At 40.3% G+C, this 27,511-nt stretch overlaps 3 protein-coding genes across 6 annotated transcripts; all 3 read left to right on the top strand.

Moving 5' to 3' along the window:
* Positions 1–60: 60 nt before the first annotated feature.
* Positions 61–4,665, top strand: ankrd54 (ankyrin repeat domain 54). The gene is made up of 6 exons (XM_078951019.1): positions 61–433; positions 1,807–1,899; positions 1,970–2,068; positions 3,700–3,771; positions 4,307–4,431; positions 4,498–4,665. Exons 1-6 carry the CDS (start codon positions 61–63, stop codon positions 4,663–4,665), a joined length of 930 nt encoding a protein of 309 aa, XP_078807145.1.
* hmgxb4a (HMG box domain containing 4a) lies at positions 4,498–15,112 on the top strand. Of its 3 annotated transcripts, none has more exons than XM_078951243.1 (13): positions 4,498–4,605; positions 8,827–8,911; positions 9,093–9,229; positions 9,313–9,388; positions 9,469–10,047; positions 10,124–10,324; positions 11,410–11,588; positions 11,669–11,750; positions 11,826–11,890; positions 11,963–12,059; positions 12,194–12,357; positions 12,429–12,551; positions 14,540–15,112. In XM_078951243.1, the coding sequence occupies exons 2-13, from the start codon at positions 8,890–8,892 to the stop codon at positions 14,582–14,584; spliced, it is 1,770 nt and encodes a 589-aa protein (XP_078807369.1). In that variant the 5' UTR covers positions 4,498–4,605; positions 8,827–8,889; the 3' UTR covers positions 14,585–15,112. The 3 variants fall into 3 exon arrangements, with proteins under 3 accessions (XP_078807369.1, XP_011476859.1, XP_004072014.1); XM_011478557.4 differs by lacking the exon at positions 4,498–4,605 and adding an exon at positions 7,279–8,174 and having other exon boundaries at positions 9,093–9,199; XM_004071966.5 differs by lacking the exon at positions 4,498–4,605 and adding an exon at positions 7,279–8,174.
* A 1,654-nt stretch (positions 15,113–16,766) lies between these two features.
* On the top strand, positions 16,767–20,694 carry si:dkeyp-69e1.8 (GTPase IMAP family member 7). Of its 2 annotated transcripts, XM_011478559.4 has the most exons (3): positions 16,767–17,620; positions 17,978–18,120; positions 18,614–20,694. In XM_011478559.4, the coding sequence occupies exons 1-3, from the start codon at positions 17,608–17,610 to the stop codon at positions 19,424–19,426; spliced, it is 969 nt and encodes a 322-aa protein (XP_011476861.1). In that variant the 5' UTR covers positions 16,767–17,607; the 3' UTR covers positions 19,427–20,694. The 2 variants fall into 2 exon arrangements, with proteins under 2 accessions (XP_011476861.1, XP_011476860.1); XM_011478558.4 differs by lacking the exon at positions 16,767–17,620 and having other exon boundaries at positions 17,739–18,120.
* Positions 20,695–27,511: the final 6,817 nt, after the last annotated feature.

The raw sequence follows: 27,511 nt of genomic DNA, 5'->3' as shown, positions 1-27,511 counted from the left end.
CCGGGTTTGGAGGACTGCAAGCGTGTTATGTAAAAAATATCTTCCTCATGCTGGTTAGCCATGGACGGGTGGAGCGCCATCGTCGCTTCTGATAGTAGCGGGTCTGGCTCCGAGGTTGCCCGTGGAGCTGTGGGTGAGATACGTGTGGAGCAGGGACTAGTGCAGCCGGGGGAGGCGGAGAGGACGGAGGACGTGGGGAGCCCCGCTGTGGGGTTTGGGATCAGTGACATAGGGGAGGGGAAAGTGGTTCTGGGTCGAGTCGGACCCAGAGACGACAAAGAGCTCAGGTACCTGCACATGTTATGGGACCCGGGGCGGCGCGAGGCCGACGCGGCGGGAGTGACGAGCAGGCTGGGGAAGGTAACCGCGAGCAGGGCCAGGAGACAGCACCGAGCCGCGCGGACACTGGGACCCATTGGGAAGGATATTTACGGTGAGGTTCAACAATTTTTGAATATAAAAACTTTATTGTAACTTTTTTTTTACAGCACCTCAAGAAGCTCAACTACCTTTAAAATCATCTTGTTGTTATAAATGTTTATTTACACATTTATTTAGGTATTTACACATTTATTCACAACGTTTATTTACACATTTATAACAATAACATACGGTTTGTATGTTGTTGTTATAAATGTGTAAATAAACGTTCGTGCACTAACAATACCTTTTTTTTTTCTAAACTGAGAGGATTAAAACACATTTTCTGTCAAAATGAGTATTTTTGTAAACATCTATGACTGTTAATGTCTGAATAAGCGATTTAAAGAAAACATATTTTTCCAAAGTAAAGCAAAAGTAAAGCATATGAGTACTTACAGTTGAAATTCCTTAAGAGCCTAATTTCCCAGCAAATTCACATTCAGAAAAGAACTTAAAGTTGGATGCAACGTTTAGATTCCTGAAAAAATAAAAAAAATAAAAAAATCAATTCAAGTCTTAAAAAATACAAGTCAAAAAATTTTAGAATTATTTCCATTTTGGAAAACTGAGTATAAATAAGTGTTTTTTTATTTGAAAGATTAGACATATACTTACAAATAAAAATAAAAATTCAATTCCTACAGCAGGTTAGTACAACTGTTAATTCCCTGAAAATTCATTTTTACCAGCAAATTACATTTTTTATTTTAAGCACAAGATTAAATGAAAAAAATCCCAGTTTTTAGTTACAAAAGAGTATAATACAGTATTTCTGATTGTGTTACAGAAATTAGGCTATAAGCTATAATTTTTTTAACCTCTTCACACTGTTTGTCACAAATTTGTCACAATGTATCGTTAAATCCAGGAGCTGCCTTAATTTAGCAAAACCCTTAAATAGAGAAAAAAACGGAAGAATGTTATTTTATATATTTAGTAATTGGACATAAAGGCAAGGTTAAGCCTAAAAAATGGAATTACATTTATCTGCTTTTACTGAATTATGAAGAAATATGAATTTCTTTATATTGATGTGAATAATAATGTGATTTTTATAATTTAAATGTGTGTATTGTTTTTTAACTGTAGTTTCTGTACCTTTATTTAGATATTTTTTATTTGGAAAGAGCTATATTATGTAAATTTTGTGCCACATTAATAAAACACATTATTCCGGAAGCAAGTTAGTGACGCCCATAATTCATTGTGTGTGCTTGTGGGTCTAATCATTACTGTGAAACTTAAAGGAATCTTTCATGAGGTTGTGGTTTGTTGTTGGACCTCAAGTTTATAAGCAAATGCTGTATTATGTTTACCCATCATCCATTGTTGCTAAACATTGTGGCTCTTTGTTTTTGCTTGCTAGCTGTTGCTGTTCACCAGGTCATCATGTCAGTTACATCTCTGTCGCTTTGAATATCTCCACAGCTGCAAAAAGACTGAGGGATGCAGCCAACAGCAATGACATGGACACAGGTACCGGCTGCTTTGGAATGCAAATGAAGAGGTGTGAGGAGAGAAGGGATGAAGAGTTGTGTTTTTGTAGTGCGAAAGCTCCTGGAGGAGGATGTAGACCCCTGTGCTGCAGACGACAAGGGAAGAACCGCTCTTCATTTCTCCTCCTGCAACGGCAACAACAGCATTGGTAGGTGGAAGGAACTCACCTCTGCTTGTTCATTCTTCATTTTCGATTGAGTTTGATTTGTTTTGACTTTTTCCTTTTCTGTTGCATGAACAACAGTCCACTACAAGAACATTGTTTACTTGGAGGATTTAGAGAATTTCTTTTTCCTTTATTTTGTCTAATTTGCTTTGACACTGCACTGTTAAGAGTGGACCAAACGTCATTGGATTGGATTACTAATTTTAACGGATTCAATAAGGATCCATTTGTTTGTCAGTCTAAAAGAATAAATTTTTGCATGGCAACGCCTTCAAGGAAGCATTACCCCATGTAAACCCAACAAGCTCCTTTATTCCTTCCCCTAGCAAAACGTTGTACACGGGTCATCCATCCTTGATGTAAAACTTTTTTCAGGATGACATGTTTCTTCTTTTCCTTTTGTTCATCAAAATATTTTTGTTCTATGTCCCCATCTTCTGTGTTGTGCAGATGCAACTGTGTCACTAACTTAGTCTTGTCCATCAGAGATTCAGCACTCTGCAGCACTTACAAACTCCCAAAGAATCAAAATCACACCAGCTGCTTTTCCCAGCATCAGGCAGAGCAGATGTTTATTTAAAAAAAAAACGGGCTTCATTTAGCCTATATCATGCAAAATCATCTTTTTTTTTAGCTTTTATTTGTATTATAAAATTAATTCCTTACTATAAACGACCCCACAGTGGTATTTGATCCTTTCATGCATTTAAAAATTCCTCTATAAACCTGGGCTCTGAGCACCAGCCCCTCCCAACCCATGAAACCGAGCGGATTCTCACATTGTGATGTCACAAAGTGACACAGCCTTTTTCTAGTGGAACTAGTGGTGTTCAGCTAAACACTTTTACTTTATATACACAATATGCACATCTGTCTTTGCAAAAGTTCAGATGTTGTTTGTTTTTTGGCGGCGAAACACGGACATTTTTTTTTTAAAATCAGACATGCTGCCGAGGCCGGCTCTAGAATGACATCATAAAATGGGCGGCACCCACAAGGAGCGAAAGCCGGAGCCTCCGACATCGAGTCGTCCTACTTCTGTGTAGGAAAATCAGCTAATTGTTTTAATTTTAAAAATGTCTTTAGAGTGTAGAAGGTCATACATTATCATATACAGTCAAGACCATAATTATTTGGACAGAGACACATTCTTTCTCATTTAGTTTCTGTACATTACCACAGTGAATTTTAAACAAAACAACTCAGATGCCATTGAAGAGCAGACTTTCAGCTTTTATTCCATGGGTTGAACAAAAACATTGCATAAAAATGTGAAAAACTAAAGCATTTTTAAACACAATCCCTTCATGCTCTTACTTCTGTTCTATTCATGTGGATATGAATGTGATCTTTTGAAGTTCTAATAAATAAAAAAAAAACAAAAAAAAAAACATTTTGCCGTTTCCTGCTTCGGTGACGCATTTAGTCATGTGGGGCAGTCGGCCAGTCGCGTACCTTCACGACCAAATATTCACTTGTCATCGTTTTAATGGTAGAATATCAGTTTCTTACCTGTAGTATAAGTTAAATCTGCAGCCTTAATTTATATAATTTACTCTTTCTTTTAGCAGAGTTGACAGCCGTTTGGCTAAAATGTCTTGTTTGTGTTACAGTGCAACTTTTGCTGAGCTTTGGTGCCGACCCCAACCAGCGAGACAGTCTGGGGAACACCCCTCTTCATCTGGGTAAGACTGCCGTCTACTTGTCCGGTTGGAGCCGTGTGCAGAGTTCTCAGTTCGCTGAGCTTAAAAAACAGACATAAAGCTTCATCGCTTTGCATGTTTGTGTTCCTGCAGCGGCCTGTACCAACCATGTGCCTGTAATTACCACATTGCTGAGGGGAGGTGAGGTCATCTTTTGCTTCTGGTTGAAAGCAACAGTTTGTTTTCAGTTCTTTAGGTTTATCTGACATTTGAGTTTGAAGTGAAGAGTGTTTGATTTGACTAAATCAGCTGTCTTTTGAACTGAGAAAAACATGGATGTAAAGAGACCAACCTTCACCCTTTTTTAGATTTGAGAAGATTTTTATACAAATTAAAACCAGTCGATCAAATTTCACCCACAATTAGACAAAACTTTGTTGTTCGCCTCAAGTGACAACAAAATACAGAATTTTGAGATCTGAAATAATATTGTTATTGTTGAAAATCCATATATCCTTATATTTCGGTTAAATACGATGCAGTTGCATGAAGATTTCTTTCCATTGTTTCGCTGTAGGGGCTAGAGTGGACGCCCTCGACCGAGCGGGCAGGACCCCGCTGCATCTAGCTCGTTCTAAGCTGAACATTTTGCAGGAGGGAGCTTCACGCAGCCTAGAAACCCTGAGGGGGGAAGTCACCCAGGTACGCATCAAAGTCTTCGGTCTCTGCCTCCTCTCCTGAAGCTGATCCCCTCGTGTTCTTGAGCAGATCATCCAGATGCTTCGAGAGTACCTGAACCTGATGGGGCAGAGTGAAGCTCGAGAGAGGCTGGAGCATATTTCAACACAGCTGCAGCACACACGCACCAAAGAGCAGGTGGGAATCACTTTCCTCTTAGGGGAAAGGAGTTTTGTTGCTTTCTCTCTACAACAATAATTCAGTTCAGTTTCAAAGCCTCTATCCCTTTTTAACTTTTCTGCATGAAATGAATATTTTTGGATACTTTTTAGTTTCTACACAGGCTCTTGATTGGCTCTAGAACAGGGGTGTCAAACTCAATCACACTAAAACAAAATTTTAAAACTTTTAAAAAGTCTCTTTTTTTAAACAGAAATACCAATAAAAAAAACTCACATAGGAATATTATTCCAGAGTAAATTAACTCAAACCTTAAATAACTTTTAATATGTTGCTCTCCACAAAAATATATTCTGTCAGATTTATACAAGTTAGAAATAAAGTAAACTTTAAAAGAAATGGAAAAAACACTCAAATTTCTTTACTTAAAAAAAAAGAGAAGCTTATAAATATCCCAAAAGATTTTGCTCTCCATAAATACATATCCAAATACAAATGATCTTTTGTTTATTAATTAATGAAAAAGTGCAGCCGTTTTCCTGCCTGCATCACCGTCTGTCTATATGGCAGATGCAAACTCTAAAGAAACCCCAGACGAATGTAAAATAGATGTTATATGGAACAAAACACTTGTATTAAAATGTCTACAGTGTTAAATAGTTAATAAAGAACGACACTTATTACCATACGCTGAGTAAATTAAAGACACGCGATGACCCAGTTTATTAAGGATTGCGCAGTGGAGGCTGCGCTTCCTACGCTCTTTCACCTCGCACTCGCTGCTGTAATTGTAAAGAAAACATGCAAAATACAGTGATTTCTGAGGCTAACAACTATTGAAAGTCATTCAAATAAATTACATTAAAGGCCCGTACACACCGGGACGAATATTCGCCAGGCGTTATTCGCCAGCGTTTTTCGCCACGTTTTTTGTGTTCACGCCCAGGTGATTTTCGCTGACGATGAGCCGAGTGAACATGCAATTTCATTCCCTGACATTAGATGGCGCTTAATGTAAAACAGAAATACTCCTGTACACAAGGTGGCGCCGCGCAACTTTACGCTTCTTAAAGTCGCTTTTCACTCAGAGGAAGAGAGCAAGTATTTATGCGCTTGTCAGAATCAAACAAAGAAAACATGAATATTTTAAGCACCAGTAGCTCCAACTGGTGCTTGGTTCGGGGATATTTTAGAATGTCCGTCATTATTGCTTTGCGGCAGTGTAGACACTACTTGGCGTCTATCTTCTTCGCTGGTATGTGTGCTCAGCAAGGCAGTTTTGTGTTTGAGCGCCCCCAAGTTGTGTTTTACTGTAACTTCAGAAGCTCCAGACACGTGTGCAAAAGCGCCATTCTCATTGGTCGAATAGATATCGACGCGAGGCGTCAAAAAAAAAAAACGAACCCGAGGCGTTTTTTTTTGACGCTTTGACGCGTTTTTTCGCGTCGGTGTGCACACTCTCATTGGTGAACTTTGTTTATTCACGAGGCGTTAAACGTCGGCGAAAATCGCCGGCGGAATTCGTCCCGGTGTGAACAGGCCTTAAGAGAACAGATTGTGGACACATTTTTACTCTAATATTAGTTCCTCACGATGGAGAAGATAGTTTACAGGTGAGGAGATAGCTCACCTGCCGTCCCTGCTGAGAGCTGTTTCAACCGGGAACCACCGAACCAAATCCAAATAGATCTAGTTAGTTAGCTAGTTTAACCTGCACATTTAGAATCTAAGTCCCCCCAGTCTGGCAACACTTACTGTATGTTCGGAAAGGCAGCTGACGCACTGCATGATGGGATTGTGGCTAATGTTATAGTGAAGGTCACAGATACACTGTGATTGGGCCTGTTGTCAGATCTGGCAGCGCAAGGAATTTGGGGAATTGTGGGATACCATTCCCTTTGGCTGTCTGCAAAGTGTGGGTCTTTGTCTATATGTTTTGTCATCTGGCTGTTTTATAATAATAATAATAATAATGGATTGAATTTATCTGCGCTTTTCAAGACACTCAAAGCGCTTACATTGTGTCCATTATTCATTCACTCCCGTCATTGGACGACCCGCTCATCCGCCTGAGCCACTGTCGTTTTACTCTGTTTTGCCCTTAGTTATTTTATCCTGTTATGTTTATTTATTTCTGCACCATGAATGAGGGGGAGGGAGAGGGTGATGACTGACCCCCTTGTGATGTACAATGTGGTATAGTCCAAAAAAATAATGTCAGAGGTCATAATAACTGATCCCTTAGTCTCCTTAATATATATCCCTGCGTGGGATATTGCTGGGCCATTATGATCAATAGTTTAAAATTATCTTGCAGGCTAGATATAATATCTTGATGGTTTGGATGACTTTGATACATGTGCTCTAGAATATTGTTGACAAAGAAGTTTGTGGTCAAGTGTAAAGAATTATTCTGCAAATAAGGCCCAAGCCATCATCCTTCTGCTATAATGCTTGACAGTTATACGGTGTTGGAGCTGATGGTTGGTAATTTTATGATAAACACCCATTAAACCTTAGTTTTGGACAGTCGGTGGGTTTGTTCAGAGTGAATATATAGTGAATATATGGTAAATATATTTGGTTCCATCCATTATACTATACCTTTTATTTCTTTCAGGTGGATGAAGTAACTGATTTGCTGGCTAGCTTTACATCCCTCAGTCTCCAAAAACAGAATTTCGGTGACAGGTAGAGGAGGATGGCCTTCTCAGGTCCTTAAAAAAATTGTCTTCAGGCAAGAATTGAAGTTTAATGCTAAAAGGATCGGTCTCAAACACAAACCTCAAGCCCTGCTGTGTTCTACACCTCTAATGAAGTTAAGCCACCATTTATAGAAATCTGCTGTGCTTGGTACCACATTTGCTTTTTTTGTTAAAATATTTGGCTTCAAATCTAAAGGTATTAGGAAAAAGTGCTTTGTTTGTTGACTTTTGTTTTGAATGCAGATGTTCTGTTAAAGAGCAACAATGGAAGTGGAGCTCACAGAACATTAATACGCCCTTACATGTTTGCATGAGAATAGTATTGAATGTTTTCTCATAAATCCTGTTTTTTCTTGCCTTTAATTGTAAAGTTCTGGATTAATTTGGGAAATAATTATTGAAAAGTTTTCTAAGGATTTTTAAGTTTTGATATATTATAAAATGTCTTTTTTGTTTTCTTTTTAATGTGCTTGTTTGTATGTGGATTCTGTTGTAAAGTAATATGAATTTTGCTGTTATTTGAAATTATTGTGAACGAATAAATAGCTTTAGTTCTATTAGTGCCAAATTATCGTTGATGCTGCTTGTGTTGGTCCGTGTATGTCAAATAAATGTATTTTTAAAAAAGTCAATCAATTGTTTGTTGTTTTTTAATCAAATGTTTAAAAGAATTAAAAAATGTATAAATTTTTTTATGAACATAGTAATAAAGTAGGAGTAATCATTCATGTCTTGCTGGTGCCCCGCCCATGTTTTTACAGTCGATGGCTCCTCCACACAAATTGGACGAATGGTCGAAGCTCCGCCCCTTCAGATACGTATTGTTGCTTACTGATAACAAAGATGGCGGACGGACCCGCGTAAATTGACGATCCCATTGAGGTAGTAAAACTGAATAAACACATTACTGTCTGCGTCTGGTCAATTAAAACGATACATACAAACAATATAGAGCCGGTGGACATATAAACAATTCAGACTTCAAGTCAGTCGCTGCTTTTTTTCTACTTGAGCCAACCTCGGCCTACATAGTAGTCAAAGCCTCGGACTTTCCTTAGCTGTTTTGCCTGTCAGCTGCACGTAAAGTCGGTGGCACGTATTTTTCCAGCCGGGCACATGGGAGACATTGAGCTGCCAAAGTGTAAAGAAAGGGGGTGTGTTTGTGTATGCTTGCGGTAGAAGGCGGGAAGTTCATTTTTGAATATTTATACTCGTTTGTTACAAATTGATTAACTAGCAGTTACAACTTAGCTTATTATTTTGTCGTTTTTCTTGGATTGCTGCTTGTATACTCTTTTTGGTTACACCATGGCGACTTAACCAGCTTTCTTGTGGGGAAATCCGTCAAGGGAGCCGCCATGCACATATTAAAGAGATTATATTTTGAGAGAGAAAAAAAAACTGTAAAATTCGATTTTTTTCCCCCCTGATACACTACAGCAGCCTGTATATCAAAGACAAACTGTCTTTTGGCAATTGTTTAGCTAAACGTTGAGGTGTTTTTCACATAATCTGTCACGTGATTGTCTTACAGGTGAGAACCTGCTGTTAATGTTGACCAAGACATCCCAGGACAGGTGATCATAAAGAAGAAACCATGTCATATGAGGAAATAAAAGGTAAGGGAGCAAAGTAAAGTCATTCCTCATTACACTTCTGCACTGTCACATATTTTAAAAAGCAAAAACAAAAAAAATTCTATTATTTTTTCAAGTGAGAAATTAAACTAATTTATTTAGATAGCCATTTTTAAAAATAGAAATGGACCCAAATAGGAATGATCTTCACTCAATCTTTCAGAAATGGGGATGGAGGGAGACAGAGGACTCATTGCCGGGCGAAGCCAGAGGGAGAAGAGGAGGTCCTACAAGGATCTGTTACGAGAGGAAGAGGAAATCGCTGCCCAGGTACGAAAGACATCCAAGAAAAGGCCGAAGGTAAGTTTGTTGTCTCTACCTGAATACATGATGTTGAAGCAGAGCGTGATGGCTTAAATGGACTTTCTCTTGATGCATAACAGGATTCAGAACTTTTCATGTTGGGTGGGGACTCGCACAAAAAGAAGAAAAGGCATAGTGATGACTACTATTACAGGGGTGAGGGGTTGTACAGCTGGAAAGTCATGAGTCGATGGCGGGCAATAAGGAAAAAAAAACGGTATTTGTTTTCTTCTCAGACCACGAGGGCTCAGCTCCACCTCTTCATAAGAAAAAGCACAAGTCTGCAGAACGCTCTCCACCTCTTCATTCCCCGTCATCGTCACATTCGACAGATACAGCGATGGGCCTCCTTCAGGCCATTACCTCTCCCCTTGCCACAGGCTCAGACCCCAGTCCTCATTTGCACAAGAAACCCTCCTACCCGCCCTTCTCCTCGCACTCCTCCAAAGAGCGGAAGCGTGAGAGCGGGAGCAGCGGGAGCATCAAAGGAAGCCACTCCTTCTCACACTCCAAGTCCGTGTCCTCTTCCTCCAAGAAGCACTCGTCATCATCTTCAAAGTCGTCTCTCTTTCATGGCGGAGTTCCCAAAGAAGAGCCTTTGACTTTACGTGAGGCTGACGGGCTGAAAATGAAGCTGATCATGTCTCCAGAGAAGGAGGAACCGGAGGGCTTCCCGTTTGTGTCGCACTCATCCAAAAGTGGAGGGCGCAAAGAAAAGGACAAGGAAAGAGGGCAGACGTCAAAGTCCCCCAAGAAGAAGCTGCAGCAGAGTAAAGAGCCTCTCCCTATTGTGGGGAAAGAGGTGGAGGTGGAAGGTACGTGGAATGAAGGCGGCTCCTCCGGTGGCTTTTGGCGTGATTGCAAATCAATTTGGGTTTCTGTCTCGCACAGGTCACTACGGAGGGGGCATGGGGGATGACAGCTCTTCGTCTGGGGGAGAGCTGGAGGCTGGCGAGCTGGTTATAGATGATTCGTACTCGCACATGTCTAAAAAGAAGAAGAAGAGCAAAAAAAGCAAGAAGAAAAAGGACAAAGAAAAGGACAGACAGGAGAAAAGCGGAAAAGAAAAGAAGCACAGCAAAGGATTTGGAGGTGAGTTTATGCACAGATCAGCAACTCCTATGTTCTATCAAGTATTATGCAATGTTTTTTTGGTGAAATCATCTTAATATCTTCTGTATGTATGATTTATAGAGAAAAATATAGTAAATCTTATCATAGGGCACTGGTTATATTTTTAAAAAAATATATATTTACATATATTTAGGTTTTAGGTTATGTTTAAAATGTTTGTCTAATGTCAAGTTTTTAAACGTTTGAAGAAACTTATTGCATCCCTCAAGTCTATTTTGAAAAAAACAGTTGTGACTTTAAACCACTAACCCGGAAGCAAAAATGAGAGCATTTATGGCCTCATCTTTACACCAATCACAATTACCTTCCCAAGTCAGCAGCTGCAGTTCAACAGCTGCAGTTCAACGCATAGTCAGAAACAGGAACATGTTTTTTCTTCTTTTGTTGGTGCCTTTTCGTATTTAGGGCAGCCATCTATTCATAGAGGGGGGGTCTTTTGTCAGTGCATGAGTGCCATGGCTACACGTGTCTTCATGTTAGCTGTGCTCGGCCTGAGGCGTTTCACAGTTGGATGGCTCTTATGGAAAATTCTCCACTAGATTTTACTTCAAAGTCTTGGCTGCCATAAAGGAACTCAGCGCTCCATGACCTGAAGAAGACTCCAACGTCGCCTTTGATAGATGATGATGAGCCTTAGTGGCAGAAATTTGAACGTATCTGCTGTAAACCAAAGTATTGTTCACATCTGTTCCAATGTTCTGGAAGGATTTATTGCGTGAGTTGATTTGTGTTTATTCACATTTACGGTTTATTGTAATTGCTATATTGTTTTTTTTTCCGACACTTCTAAAGTTCTGTGTATGCATGTGTGTAACGGAAATGCAGCTACTTTAACTCTCCAAAGTTAGCAACTTAAAATACATCCATTGTGGTATTTTTGTGGTTAAGCTAACATCAAGACTCCAGGCTTCTTCTGTGATTTCCAGAAACACCGCCGTCAGATTGAACTGCGCGTTTGTCGGTCCCTAAAGTTCCCACGTCTCCTTGAAATGACAACGGCAGAGCTTTGCTGAACTGTTCTCTTGTTGAACAATTTCTTTCAGACTCCTCAAGAAGCCACAGTCACTCCCATCCCACTGTGAGCCACAGCGCTGTCGGTCCAATGTACGCCATGAGCAAAGTGACCACCCCCCACCACCAAGGCAACAACACAACAGCAGAGAAGAAGAAGAAGAAAAAAGATGACAAAGACAGAGAGAAGCATGAGAAGGATAAAGAAAAGGTAGATTTTGAGTTGCTCTTCTTTGGTGGTTGGTTTTATGTTTGGGCTTCTTTTAGCTTAAAGTCTTTTTTTTTTGGAAGCCCAAGAAGAAGAACACGACAGCATACCAGGTGTTTTGTAAGGAGTACAGGGTCAACATAAACGCCGAGCAGCCTGGACTTGGTAAGCGAAGCTCCTCGCCACATTAGTCTCCTTCAGATCTGAACCATGAACATAATTGTTTTTGCTTTGCTGCAGACTTTGGGGAACTTAGCAAGAAGCTGGCTGAGGTGTGGAAGTCGATGCCAGAGAAAGATAAGCTTGTACGTTTGCATCATCTTCGTCTGCTGGATCAGAGCGTACGTTTGCTCACGGCATGTTGTTCATCCTCGCAGGTCTGGAGGCAGAAAGCTCAGTACCTGCAGCACAAGCAGAACAAAGCGGAGGCCACTACCGTGAAACACAAAAGCAGCATCGATGTTAAAAGCAAAGGTGAGTACGGCGTCAGCCGGACCCATTTGTAAACCCCTCTTTGTCTAGAAGTTGAGTCATCGCAACTGGATTTGAAATGTTCTTCCTTGAAACGTTTCACCTTCACTGACATAAACTCCTCTTTGTCATGGAAGCTGCGGGCGCAGGAGCAGCGATGGTGTCACCCACCCGAACGCCGAGCACCATGTCCCTGTCCCCCGCCCGGGTACCAGACGTCGACCCCATCGATGCGGCGGCTCACCTGCAGCTGCTGGGAGAGTCTCTGTCTCTGATTGGCCATCGGCTTCAAGAAACAGAGGTGAGCATTGGGCTAAGATTTTTTTTGGGACTTTTCCGTGAACGCGCTGATGTCTCCCTCCCTGCTTTCAGGGCATGGTGGCGGTGTCGGGGAGTTTGTCTGTTCTGCTGGACTCCATCCTGTGTGCGCTGGGCCCGCTGACCTGCCTCACCGCACAGATACCACAGCTAAACGGATGTCCTCGAAACGTCCTGGTAACGTTTTGATACGACGTGTTGAATCCTTTTGTACCTCTCTATGTCAGTCTTTACTTTACTGCACTTTACTTAAGTTTATCCACTGAAACATCAAAGTTATTTGTTCAGCTTTCATAAATACAATCTTCAAGTTTGTATTACCCTGCTAGTTGTTTAGCTAATTTAGACTTAATCTTTGGTTTTTCAGTTACAATTATTTTATATTATTATATTTGATTGTTTTGTTGGGCTGATTTATTAGCAATTTGTTAGCATTAGCATTATTTAGACATCTTTACTTTCCATCTTTAATTTATTGAGTTAGGGTGTCACCTTTGCTATCAGCATTATTTAGCATTATTCTGCCACTTTGGGCTCTCTTATACTATACTCAATGAATTTAATTCTTTTTTTAGCATTTTATTTTATTTATCAGTTAATTTTGGATTTATTTATTTTTTAACTGATTTAAAATGTATCCCTGCTCTTGTGTTCAGGATTTTTTAACATTAATTGAGCTTTTTGGTGAATTAAAAGCTGCTGAGTTTCCTGTTTAGCTTTTATCATATTAATGCTTAACAAAGGAAAAGGTTTTGTGAACTTTTCTCTGCAGTTGCAGCTGTTTGATGCGGCATGCCTGCAAAAAGGCTGCACAATGTCCTTAGATTAGCTGGAAAAAGTCAGCCTTTGGTTTTTCAGAGCAGCGGTTGTTAACCTTCTTTAGCCCACAGACCAGTTTAATGTCAGACATTTTTACACATTAGGCTGGTCGAGGTTAAAGTTGGTATCCAATTCCTGGGGGTGGAGGGAGACAGAGGACTCGTTGCCGGGCTTTATCCTTAATAAGATAAAGTTTCTGATTTTTTGAATATAATATTAATTTAAAGGACACGTGTGTGTGTGTGTGTGTGTATATATATATATATATATATATCTACGTTTCTCCCATGAAAACAAACTGACCCAACCTTTGCAAAGTTGGTTGTGCATATTGTGCATATAAAGTGAAAGCATTTAGCCTATCAATGCTAGCTCCATGGAGAAAGTGTGTGTGTGTTTTGTGTGTGTGTGTGTGTGTGTTAGCCTGGGGGCGGTGCTAGCAGAAGTCAATTCAAACGACCATTTGTCGGCGATGTGTCCTTCGCCGTGTTGGTACCAGACGTCCTCAGTAAGCCGTGATTGGCCTGTCTATGTTAGGATTAGCAGGAATATGTTAACAAAAGGTATTAGAGCAAGAATGGTTATTCTGGCGAACAAAATGACTGAGTAACAGCTGTTTATTTCTCAATAGAGGTCTGAGACCAGCGGGTACTTCCTGTTTGAAGCATGAGGGGGGGAGAAGTTGTTCGGTCCTGTTCTTATTTTACTGTCAGTGATTAGAAGGGGCTGGTGCTCCTAGCGCAGGAGTTTAGAGGAATGCTCAATGGATCAGAATACCGCTTTGGGGTTGTTTTCATCAGAAATGAACATTTTTTAATACATTTCAAAGCTCAAAAAGTTGAATTTGCATGATTTAGGCCCTTTAAGGCAAAGGTACTTTTTTCTCTTCATAAAATGCCTTTATAGCACAGAGACAACTCATTTCAGACTCAGATCATCTTTCAAGGCAAAAAGATTCATCATACTTTGCCTCCCCCCCCAACCCCCACCCCATTTTGTTTTTGTTTTTAACACAGAGGGCAATCCTTCGTGAAGAAGTTTCTTAAATTAACAGGGTCCGGGCTAATTGTTTATCTTTGCTGCAGGAAAATTCTTAAATTTTCTTTTTCACATAGACTGACTCTTTTCGTGCAAGAAATGTATAGAAGTGAGGCGAACGTCTCGCATGCATCAACATGCATCATAGACGGATGTGGAGGAGAGAATCCAGTTGTTTTCCAAATTAAAACTCCCTTCAAAACCAAAAAATGAATCATTCAGAAATAATGAGAGTTATGTATATTTTTCTGTAACAAGGGGATGAAGCATATAGTCACTCTATAACCTGAGCTTTTCTTTTCTTTCAGTCAAACACCTTGGATAACATCGCCTACATCATGCCTGGACTGTAAGCGAGGATCGTGAATTTGAACTGACGTGCTGTCGACGGTCCATTGCCAGGGAAACCCTCGGACTTTAAGCTTGGCACCAAATCTGTACATTTCTCGTACTGACATGTTTTTAAAGTGTATTTTTTTAGGAACGTCTCCCTTTTTCTAATCACTGAACATCTGAAGTCCGACTTTGTCCAGAGTTTGCTGTTGTTCGCGTCCCTTCTGCTCGATTTTACTGTTCAACAGTGCGTTTTATGAACAGATGTTTGCTTTTATGTCGTGTTGGAAGAACGCGTGTGAAGAGCGACTGTGAGAAGTATGTCTGAGTTTTTTTTAAAGTAAATTATGCCAACACATTTTAAGTGTTCTTTCTATTGATGAAAGCTGTCTTTTATTAACATGTTCAAAGTACTTATTTTATATATCGTTGTTAATATACTATGGATGCAGGATTTCAATTTGGGCAGTGTAAAGGAAAAAAAAAAACTCAACAGTGCACTGTTACATCAAACCTCCGACATTGAAACATTAAAAAATTGGTGCAAATTCCTCTGAAGGGTTTTTATTGATCATAGACCAGTTTACATGCACACCAGAGAACTGCTTCATTTAAAGATGGTGTAAACTGTATAATCTGAATTGCTTTAGATAGATAGATAGATAGATAGATAGATAGATAGATAGATAGATAGATAGATAGATAGATAGATAGATAGATAGATAGATAGATAGATAGATAGATAGATAGATAGATAGATAGATAGATAGATAGATAGATAGATAGATAGATAGATAGATAGATAGATAGATAGATAGATAGATAGACAGACAGACAGACAACTTTAGTTATCCATTTGGGAGGTTCCCGCATGGAAATTGACATCTCCATCGCATACAGCACTGGTTGACATACATATAGGAAAAAGCAGCACAGTGACTAGAAAAATTAGATTAGAACAGTAAGAAACAATTTAAATATCTGCAAAACAGCATATACAAAAAAAGGTCATTCAGGCCCTTTCCCTTTCCTTTTCCGTCTTCCTTCCCCCTCGTAAGTGGAGGTTAAAGAGTTTTTAAGTGAGTGTAAGAGTTTTTTACGAGCTAATCGCAGAGATTTGACTTTTAGAAATATGATCAGGATCTTTGACATCTGAGAATGTTTTAAAGGAGGGAAAACCGGAAATGTTTTGGTGTTTTCTTGAAGGAATATAAGCACGAGGGAAGATCTGCAGCTGAATTATGCTTTTTTTTTTTTTGGGGAGACTTGTTATCTCAGCGGGACAGATGTGAGTCTGTAGGAACGCCACAAACCAACAACGAAGAGGAGATATTGAGGAAACAACAGAAAGATTGAGCCACGTCCACATAACTTTACAGTAAACCCATTGACTGTATAAGAGAACTGGACCGAGTGAGTGATGTCACCCATAGATACCCACATCCTTTCAACCAAATGAAGTTAATTTAGTCAAGTTAATTTAGTTAGTTTCGAAAGCGCCATTTGAAACCAGAAAACATTAGTAAGTAGTAGAGGGGTAACCATGAATCGATTTATCCAACTAGATCGATCTGTCTGAGAGGAAGAATGTAATTAAATTGACAAATGCCACTAAAAAATTATTTCAAAATGAAATTAATCGATGACAATCAATACTGGAAAATACCATTTGGGTTGAGAATCAGAATCAGAAAATCAACCACAAATTAGGATATGAATCGAATCGTTAAAATTAATTGGTGCACCCTTAGTAAGCAGTGATTAGTCTAAGTAATGTTTCTATGGCAACCATTCTTAACAATCAGGTGTGAGCTTATTGGAAGGCTACACCCCTAAGCAGGCTACATAAAATCTGCTAATTAAGTTTCAAACAGACGATGTGAGATCACCTACTTTTATTCAGGCATCTGATTGGTCAGTTTATAACTTTAATATCTTGCAATGGAGAAAAGATATAATGACAAAAAAAAGGATTAGTAAGAACATGTTAACAGTGGCTATAGCTTAGTTCCCTGCATGTAGGAGGCATTTGAAACTAGGATTCAGGATGTGGGTCTTTGGGCAAGACCCTACTGCTTACCTATGTAGACACAAGGAGGGCCCGAGTCTGGGTCTCCCTGTGCCGGTCCCCAGCCTGGATAAAATAAGGGTTGTGTCAGGAAGGGATCCGGTGTAAAAGTCTCTGCCAAACCACCTGAGACAATCCCTGAAGGGAAATGGCAAAAGGTGAACGACAACATCTTATAAAGGAATTCAGATTACCCAGTTTACACGATCAATAAATGAAGCAGTTTGGATGCATCGAAATGGAGCGGAGCAGGGAGCGAGTGGACCGCCCTGCGTATTTTCCACGTCACAAATTCTACCTCTTTCTAGAAACATTTCTTCGTCTGCCTCTGATTCACAACATTTAGAAAAAAGAAATACAATTTTAAGCCTAATTTTCCTTAAAAAATGTCCTATCTTGAGAAACATGCTACAAAAACATGTTAAAAAAACCATTTACATCGTAGTGGATCTTTAACTGTTTACTTTTGAAGAAAATAAGTAAGCCAGACCATTTAAATCTTAGATTGTATGTTTGCAATGTTTTGAGCTGAACACACTTTGTGTTATCTGAAAGTTTACTTTTGTTGTGAACAAAATACTTACTATAAAATATTTAATCATACAAGTACATATCTATTCAACCTATTTTATTGACATAAAACTGATAAGAAAAATCTCAATTTTTACATAAAGAAACTTCTTTTACAGTAACTTAACAAGTAACTTTTACCAATAACTTGTTGCTTTTATATTCGAGTAATTCAGTTACATACCCTTTAACTTTTGGAATAAAGTAATTAGTAACTTTAACTAAGAGTAACTATAACTAATTACTTCTTATGGTAATGTTCTCGTAAACCCGTTAGATCAGATTCTTGTGGTCATGATGTAAACTAACCCGTCTGTCCAGCAGGGGGCGCTGTATTAGTTTGACAGGTTCAAGGCCAACTCGGAAGTTTAGTTCATCTCTGATTCAGCGCGAGCGGTAGCACAAATGTCCGCCTCCGGTAAGCTGGACACTCCGGGGGGGAGGGCGGTGGAAAGGGACACGGGTGGAGTGGGGAAGAACCTCCTTGATTTGTAGATTTGGGCATTCAGGACAATGAGTCATTGATACAGGAGGTCTAGTCTGGGTGTAGTTGGCGCTCGTGAAGGGCGCTGCCCTTTTCTTGGAAAATTCTAACTGATTCCAGGCGTGCGCGGTGATGACGTATGCGACAAACGAGCAGCACATGAAGTAAACACTGACTGCGACGCTCGCGCCACACTAAGCGTTAAAAGTTACCCGCAAGAGCCGCCCGCAGGTTCGTAGTGGAGATAAAGTGCGTTTCTCGTGACAGTTTTTGCCATGAATGTTCCCACAGAACTGAGGCTGGTGCTGCTGGGCCCAGCAGATGCCGGAAGGAAGGCGGCGGTCTGCTCCCTGCTGGGCCTGCAAGACAATCCGCAGGGCAGCACCGACGTTCAGGAGTGCAGTAAATTCAGCGGAGAGGTTTGCGGGACGCAGGTAAGAGCACGCGCAACACCTGTCCGCGAGCTGTTCCTCTATTTGAATCCAGTTTAGTGTTAGTCCCACATGATTAACATGACATGAATGTGTTTGCTCCTCAAAAATGTTTAGTTTACAAAAAAATAAACAAACAAAAACTTTACAGGTGAAGAAAAAAGGGGGAATCAAGAAAAACATGAATCAGTCCAAGTGCAGAAAGAAATATCGATTCATCAAATATATGGATTGAATTTCTAATGAAATCCTGCCAGAAAAACAATTCTAAAAATATATTTTACTTCAAAACGGCATAGTCATAATCAAAACAGCTCTCTTCGTTATTTTTTCTTTCAAAACTAAAAAAATGTTCCAAATAATGTAACCTTTTATCGTCATATAAACATGACATTAAAAATGTAAAGTAACAGTCTGGCACGGCCTCCTGAAGTTCTGCTGTACGTTTTTGTTCATTTTGCTGCTTAGAGGAATGCGTTTGTGTGCCTCCCTGCAGGTGACTGTAGTCTCCAGCCCAGCCTGGTTCAACTCAGCCTGGAGCTCTGCGGACAGGAGAAAGGTCATCTCCTCCTTCATTGCTCTGTCCAGCCCGGCGCCGCACGCCTTCCTGCTTTGTGTCCCTGTGAACCAGCCGGCGGATGGAGAGGCCAAGGCCCTAGACGCCCTGGAGACGCTGTTCGGCCCCTCCGCCGTCGCAGAGAACACCATCGTGCTCTTCACCCACATGGAGGAGCTGTGGGAGGACGAGCAGCTGGAGGACTACATTGTCACGTGGCGCAAAGACCTCCGGGAGCTCGTGGAAAGGTGCGGCGGCTCCTACCACACCCTGGAAACCCGGAATGGGGGAGAAGAGGACAGGAAAGCTGTGGAGGGGCTGCTGGCAAAGGTGGAACAGGCGGCGCTGAAGACGGGGGCCGTCAGCTGCCCCCTCTATGAGGAGGTGGAGGAGCGATTGAGGGAGAGGCAGCAGGAGATCCTGAGGCAGAGGACGGCAGAGATGACCGATGAAGAACTGGAAGCGGCGCGACTGGAGGCAGAACGGAGCATCGGGGGCTTGGATGTGAATCTGGACCACATCTTCTCCTCCACCACCGCCCCCCCTGACCCCCCTGCTCCCTCTCTTCTCTGGGGCTGGTGGGAGAAGCTGGTGGGCTGGATCCGGTGGCTGCCCAGCCTGGTGAGGAGGGAGGCTCTGTTCGGCTCTCTGATCGGCCTGTTTGTGGGAGGAACGCTGGGAGGAGCGGTGGGGGCCACAGCGGGCTCTGTGGTCACTGAGGTGGGGAGGAGAAAGGAAAAGAAAAACGAATAAGACACAATTTTTACTTTCTTCTCCAGAAGCCGCACCTTTGATGCAATATTAGTGCCTTAAGCTCACATAACAGCTTTTAGATAAAACTGCCTGTTATGTTTCGAGCTTTAAGTGTTTCGGTGTGATCCACAGAAAGTAGGTCACCGTTTCTTATGCAAGAACGATTGAAAAATGCAGTGGGGGTATCATGATCAGGGCTTGAAATTGATTTAAAGCATGACTTTATGATGACTTTTGCTTTATAAAATCAAGTCAGATTTGAAAATATTTAATTTACATGAATGATAAATTAATGCAAAAGACAGAAATTTAGACTTTAAAATCTTCAAAACTTTATTGGTATTGGCTTTCTAACTGATCCTGGTTTGGTTCTTTTGGTGTGGAACTGTTTCTTTCTTTCACTAACACTTGGTGTTTTTTTGTTTGGTGAAATATTTAGGCTTTTATGACGGAATCTGTTTCTACCAGAGGTCATTATACAGCTGGAAAAACTAACTTTTGTTTTGATCTGTAGTTTTTTTTAATTTCCAAATATGAGCTTTTATTTTGAAAAAAAAAGTCATTGTTTTTCATCTCTGTTCCAGCCACTCTAATGTTTCCTCACATCACATACATGTGAAGGTCCAGCTTTAAACACTGTGCACTAAAATGATTTGTTAGTTTTTTTCTGGAGGACTTTCATCCGTTGACTGTATAGGAGAACTGGACTGAGTGGCTCCTCCACCCTGGTGTTCCAAATAGGAAGTACCTGCTGGTTCCAAGCAGCCAAAATCCCATAGGCTACTATAGAAAAAGCTATTACTTGGCCATTCTATTTGTAAGAATTTGCGCTCTTCCTCTGATACCTTATTTAAAAATGTTTTTGTCAATCCTATTTTTTAATGATATTTTTAGTGCAAGTTATTCAGGTTCAATAAAATGCCTCCACGTTCGACGTTCAAACGTGGGAGGGGTGTGGCCTTCCAACAAGCTCACTGTTTACTGACAACATCTGGCTCCAATATGGTGACATCCCCAAAAATGGCAACTTATTTGACTTCATTTGGTTGAAGCTGAAACCAAGTCATTTTTTTTGGGTGATGTCACACTCCTATAGTCCAGTTTTCCTATACAGTCTAAAACACTGTGGGTTTGGGTGCAATACTGGGGAATGTCCACTAGGTGGAGACACTGGTCTTTATTTGACATCTTTTGAGTGGGCTGTATTTGAAGTGCTGCTTACAGAGCAAATAAAAGCTGCTGTGTGATATTTGGAGATCATCACTTTACAGCTGATTTCTTGTGTTTCTTGGAGACGTTTCTGGAAACCCAACGAGTAGAGCTGCAGCTGAGATTGGCATAAAAAAGAAGAAGTTCTTCAGAGACTTTCTCCTCCTTTTGATGAGGGCAGGTTGCTCCTCGCGTTGCTCCTCTTTTGCTCTCTTGTGGCTCCGCTTTAGAAAAGGCGAGGCGTTTCCGAATGCGGGTGGTCCAGCGGGGAGATGGTGGTGGGGCGGGAATTATCTCAGCTCATGTTTCCCCAGAAGAAAAAGTAAGGGGCTGGGAGAAAGTGATGGGAATACATCTGTCCACCAGATGTGGCCTCCTCCCGGCTGGAAAGAATAAGAAGAGTTTTAAAAGTAAAGGAAAATTGGTGCTGAACAGTTTTTTTTTATTGTTGGGGATTACACATCCAGGAGTGCAGCTTCTCAGAAACTGCACTCTACTCCCTTTAAGTGAGTGTATATGAGGGAACACCTGTCCAAATATTATGCAGGTTCACTGGATACACAGAAGACGTAAGCGCTGATGGGGCGGGACCAGCATCTCTGCAGGGGATTTTATTCTCTCAGGGAGGACACAAATGACCAAAACTCACACAAATCAGAGGCAAAGTTGAGAGTTTTGGACGCAGGGCAGCCGGATAGCTTTGATTTGTGGCTGTTTGTGCAATAAAAGCTGAAATCTGAACAAACACGCAGAAGAATCCACAGTGTGCCATCAATACCTCTCAGCCTAAAGCGTCTGCTGTGCTCCTTCTCCTCCAGGTAAGCGGCTGAAGGGCCCATAGCGTCGCTGTTCACAGTGTGAAGGATGTGGACACCGAAGTGTTTTTTCTATTATGGCGCCCTCAGGATTTAAAAAAAAAAAAGCAAACCAAAGAAAACAAATAAAGTGAATTCCTTTGCTACAGAAACATCTGATGCAGTCATCAGACACTTCAAAGAAGAGGTAAAAAAGGTTTGAACTATATTTATTAAACACATTTTCCTATAGAACACAGTTTATTGTAACCATTAAGAATATTTTTTCTTCAGGAAACAGTATTTTTCCATCAGACACTAAAGCTGTTGAGCCTTTATATTTGATCATCACCCTCATCTTCCTCCTCTCATCTTTTGCTGCTGTTTCCACCATTTTATTTAGGGACGCCTTTCATGAACTTCAAGAATATAAAATAAAAAAGGGATATTTGTTGATTAAATCAAAGGAACAGTGAAAGTTAAACAATAATGTAGTCATTTTTCTGTCCTGTTTGATGGATGGTGTCCCACATGGAAGATAACATTTCAGCTTTCTCTAGAGGAGATGAAGAAATGCATTTCAGATCACTAAACCTTTGAAAGAAAACAGCTTTCCTGGTTTAGTAACTGCCTAAATATGTGGTCTAATCAGAAATAACTCCGTTTCATAAAATACATCTGTTTGCCTCCAAATCACCTTTTAGAAAATGTAAGAATCTCAAAATACAAATAGAGTTTTTATCAAAAATGCAATAAAGACATAAATGATTAACTGAATTAAGTAGAAACTGAATGAAAGTAGAAATACATATTTTTGATCCACTTTTACAATTTATGTGAATGTTCCTTTGGCAATTGAAAAAAAAAATCAAATTAAGTTTCTGATATTTTACCAGAGGTTTCAAAACTAAAGTAAGAGGAAAAGAAAAGCTAAACCATCCAAAATTATTTGTTGAAACCTTCACAATTTATATATATATATATATATATATATATTTTTCAGATATCACATTACATTTAATTCTTTTTAGCTTGTTTAAAATTTAATTAAAGTTTGTTTATGTTAAAAATCAACACAATACATTTTTCTTCCAAATGAAAAGAATTACTCCGATTTTAAAATCACTGCATTGGCTCCCTGTGCAATTCAAAATTGATCAAAAGTTGTTTTATTGGTTTATAAACGTTTTTATGGTTTTTAATTGTTTTTGTGTCTTTTTTATCTGATATGCTTTAAGGTATGAGCGCTTTGGGACCCTCAGTTCCTCTGATACAGGCCCTTTGGTTATCCCAAAAGTCAGAACTAAAACATACGGCGAGGCCTCATTCAGTTTTTCTGGTGGAACAGCCTCCCAGACAGCCTCAGAGCCGCAGAGACTGTTCCTGTTTTTATAGGACGGCTCAAGACCAACTTTTTAAATAGATAGATAGATAGATAGATAGATAGATAGATAGATAGATAGATAGATAGATAGATAGATAGATAGATAGATAGATAGATAGATAGATAGATAGATAGATAGATAGATAGATAGATGACTTTATTAATCCCACAATGGGGAAATTTCATTTATCTGTGGCAGCAACACGACATTCAGAAATAATCTATATAATATAACATCAATAAAGGACATCACAAATTACATTTATATTAGATAATTAAAAATATTACTAAAATTATTATGAAAAATTATTATCAAAAATGAGAATCTTATTAAATAAAGAAATAAATATTAAATAAATACAGCTGCAAAAGTGTAAAAAACATGCGGTCTGCAAAACATGTATACTGTAAAAAAACATTACAATTTTTTTCAAAATACAGAAATAACTAATGAAGTTCACACCAAGAACAAAAACAAACAACTGTTCAGGAACAAAAAACAATTTAAAATTGAAAAACAACAACTACAACAAAAGTAAATGAATCAATGACTAAACAGAAAAACACCCCTGGGACCGTGGAGTGTCACTTTGACACGGTGTTGTACAGTCTGATGGCTGTGGGGAGGAATGACCTGCGGTAGCGCTCCTTCTTACACTGAGGGTGTAACAGTCTTGTGCTGAAGGAGCTGGTCAGTGCCTCTACAGTTTGGTGTAGGGGGTGGGAGGGGTTATCCATGATGGATGTCAGCTTAGCTAACATCCTCCTGTCCGCCACCTCCTCGATGGACTCAAGTGTGCAGCAGGATCTAGCAGGCAATCTAGCTTTTAGTTGAATTTCTTTGATATCTTAATTATTTTACGGTCTCTTTTTTTCTAATTTGATACAATTTGTATTCACATTTAATGATTTGTATCTGTCTTTTAAAGTTTATTTATTTACTTATCTGGTTATTTATCTGTTTTAACTTTTATTTACTTGATTCCTTTTACATTTGATTTGTAACTCCAGTGTTTTCCTCAGAGGAATCCTCCACATCAGTGACAGATCCTTCTCAGTGAACGGGGTCGCTGCAATGGGATCTCCCAGGTCTAGCTCTTTTGTTTAGATCCGGGGGGGGTCCTGTGGTAGTGTATTTTGTGAACTTGAGTAAGGGGGGTCACTGATCTGATGTGGACATGTCCCCAAAATATTGTTTCCCCACTTCAGCACAAAGCCAGATTTCTGCATTGCATCAGTCTAGTGAATCATTTTATGATTCACACGTGTGTGTGTTTGTGTGTGTGTTTATGTGGTTAGGGGGGTATTGCACAGGTTTAGACAAAATATTTGTTAAATTTCTTGTCTTTTAAAAAAAGAAGTGTTTATGTTTTTATGTAATGCACTTTGTGTAGCACGAGTTGGAAAAATGAAAAGAATAAAAGAAAAGTTTAGACTGTACCTACTATGGTGGGAAACCAGAGCTCTTAGAGAAAACCCCAAACTAACCTTTCTTTCACTAAATAAAACTAACTATTTACAGAAAACAGCCCAAGAAACGTCAAGAATTATAACATTTATAGGAGAAAAAGGAAAGTGGAGAAAATGCCCAACGTTGAGTGTCAAACATAAAACCTGTCAATACATTTGTTTTTAATTATAATTTAACCTATTACAGGTAAAAATTTACAGAAAATGCCCAAAGAACAGGAAAGATTTAAACATTTTTACAAAGAAAAAAGGAGGAACATATCAAACTTTGAAGTGACAAACTTAAAAACTATCAATACATTGTTTACTAATTTTACTTTAGTTAACTAAATAAAAATAAATGTTTACAGAAAAGTAAACAAGCTAAAAGACATATAGAAAAAAAAATTTAGGTAGCACAACTGCATGCTGACTAAAGAAACTCCCTGCACTCCATGAGTGCCTGGGAGCACAAATGAACCAGCTGCTAAGAGATGGGACTCACCAACAATGGATCCTGATCCAAAAGGATTGCTCAAAGGGATGCAGTCCTATCCAATTACCGCCCAATAACCAGTCCTCATTGAATGCTTGGAGCTGTACAACATCAACAGGACTCTAAGAGCCTTCATAGGAAGCTGTGGGATATACCAAGGTGACGCTCTGTCCCCACTGCTGCTTTGCATAGGTCTGAACCCCCTCAGCCAAATAATATACAAGACTGGCCATGGATACCGACTCAGAAATGGGGCCAACATCAGTCACCTCCTCTACATGGATGACATCAAGCTATATGCTAAGAGCGAGCGTGACATTGACTCCCTGATCCACACTACCAAGATCTACAGTACTGACATTGGGATGTCATTCGGGCTCGAGAAATGCAGTCGGATGGTGACAAAGAGAGGCAAGGTAGTCCACACAGGAGGGGTCTCACTCCCAGAAGGAACAATAGCAGACATTGAGGACAGTTACAAGTACCTTGGAATTCTGCAGGCAAAGGGCAACCTGGAACAGGCAACAAGGAAAGCTGCAACAGCCTAATACCTCCAACGAGTAAGGCAAGTCCTGAGAAGCCAGCTCAATGGTCTGCCTATTTCCACCTTCGCAGCATCCGTCGTCTTCGCCCTTCCCTCAGTCCGCATTCCACAGCCGTTCTGGTGCACAGTCTTGTCACTTCCCGTCTGGATTATTGCAACTCCCTTCTTTTTGGTTTACCACAAAAAACTCTACGAAAACTACAGTATGTTCAGAACTCAGCTGCCAGAATAATCTCTCAAACACCTTCCACCCAACACATCACACCTGTTCTGCAGCAGCTCCACTGGCTACCAATCACACACCGGATTACATACAAAATACTTATTCTGACCTTTAAATCCATCCACAACCTTGCTCCATCATATTTATCAGATCTTGTTCATGTGGCCATTCCCACCCGTACCCTCAGATCCTCCTCCTCCCTTCATCTGGATGTCCCCACTGCTCGCCTTGTCACTATGGGGGGCAGAGCATTCAGCTGCTCTGCCCCCCGGCTCTGGAACTCTCTGCCTCCGGACCTTTGAAACATCGGGTCTATCTCACAATTCCCCAAAAAACTGAAAACTCATCTTTTCCAACTCGCCTATTCCCTCAGATAATTTCCTATTTCTGGCCTATTTATATGTATATTTTATTGTGCATTTGATTGCTTTTATTTTATTTTTATTTTCACTTTTATGTACGGCGACCTTGGGTTCCTTGAAAGGCGCCTAACAAATACAATTTATTATTATTATTATTATTAATGGCAAGAACAAGAACCGGGCAATAAACAGCTACGCACTGCTAATTATCAGATACCCTGCAGGAATAATAAGATGGCCAAAGGAAGAAAGACAGACCACGGATGTTAAGACACGATAGCTCCTCAACATACACGGAGGGTTCCATCCCAAATCCAGTATTCTGAGACTGTACGCTAGCCGCAAGGAAGGAGGCCGAGGACTAGTGAGCATGGAAGCTACTATAGGATGAAACATCTAAGATGCATGAATACATCAAGCTCAAGGCCCCAACTGACAGTGTGCTCAGTGAATGTCTCAAGCAATGGAGAGCAGAGGATGGAGTGCTGGAGGACAGATTCTCATGGGAGGACAAACCCCTGCATGGGATGTACCACCGGAAATTAACTGAAGTGGCTGACGAAAAGAAGTCCTACCAATGGCTGGAAAGGGCTGGCCAGGACAGCACTGAAGCCTTCATCCTGGCAGCTCAGGAAGAAGCCGTGAGCACCAGTGCGATAGTGGCTCAGATATACCACACCCTCATTAAGGTTCAACTGGTCAAGAACTCAGCTGCCCGTATCATCTCCAGAACCCCATCCTTTGTTCATATCACCCCGATTCTCCACCAGCTGCACTGGCTTCCCATAACCTCCAGAATCAAATTAAAACTCCTCCTGTTTACACTTAAGGCCCTCCATAACCCGGCTCCTCCTTATCTTTCCGACCTACTTCATATCAATACCTCCTCTCGTTCTCTTCGGTCCTCCTCCTCTGTTCAGCTCTCTCTTCCTCCGGCCCGAATCGTTACCATGGGAAGCCGAACCTTCAGCTGCTCGGCTCCCAAACTCTGGAATTCCCTCCCTCCTGACCTGCATTACATAGACTTTTTACAAACTTTCAAATCAAAACTCATCTGTTTAATTCTGCCTTCTCATCTCGATTCACTTTTGATTTTGTGTCAATTTCTATTTATTGTGCTTTTAATGATATTTTTTACCTTTGTTTTGTACAATGTCCTTGGATTCCTTGAAAGGTGCTTATAAATAAAATGGGAGAATTTCAGGCAGGCAGCTCAGCAGTGCGTTTACTCCTCCCTGCGGGCGGTTCAGCTCAATAAACTCACCCGTTCCGCGTCTTACTTTAGAACCAGGTGTGCGCTCTATGCCCTCTCCCTCCATTTCCGCGAGTGCTGTGTTTGTTGACCCACCCTCCTCCCCGGCTTCCACCTGTGAGCTCTGTTAGAGGTAGTTTTATACCCGAAGTTTTCTTTGGGGATCTTGTTTTATTGTATCTGAATGGAGCCTTATGCCAAACTAAACGAAATATGGAAAATAGAGCATTCTCTACTGCATGAGTTGTCTGATTGAAATGGATTATTATTATTAAAAAAGAATAACAAAAGCAAAGAGAAAAAGTCCCAGAATCAAAAACAAACAAACAAAAACAAACCTCCAAATGAAGGGGGTTAAGGGTTCTATGTAGA

The sequence above is a fragment of the Oryzias latipes genome, chromosome 8 (assembly GCF_053564925.1).
Source record: "Oryzias latipes strain Hd-rR chromosome 8, Olatipes_Hd-rR_3.1".
Taxonomy (NCBI): Eukaryota; Metazoa; Chordata; class Actinopteri; order Beloniformes; family Adrianichthyidae; genus Oryzias; species Oryzias latipes.
Note: the sequence above shows the minus strand (reverse complement) of the source record. Positions and strands in the feature narration are given on the sequence as shown.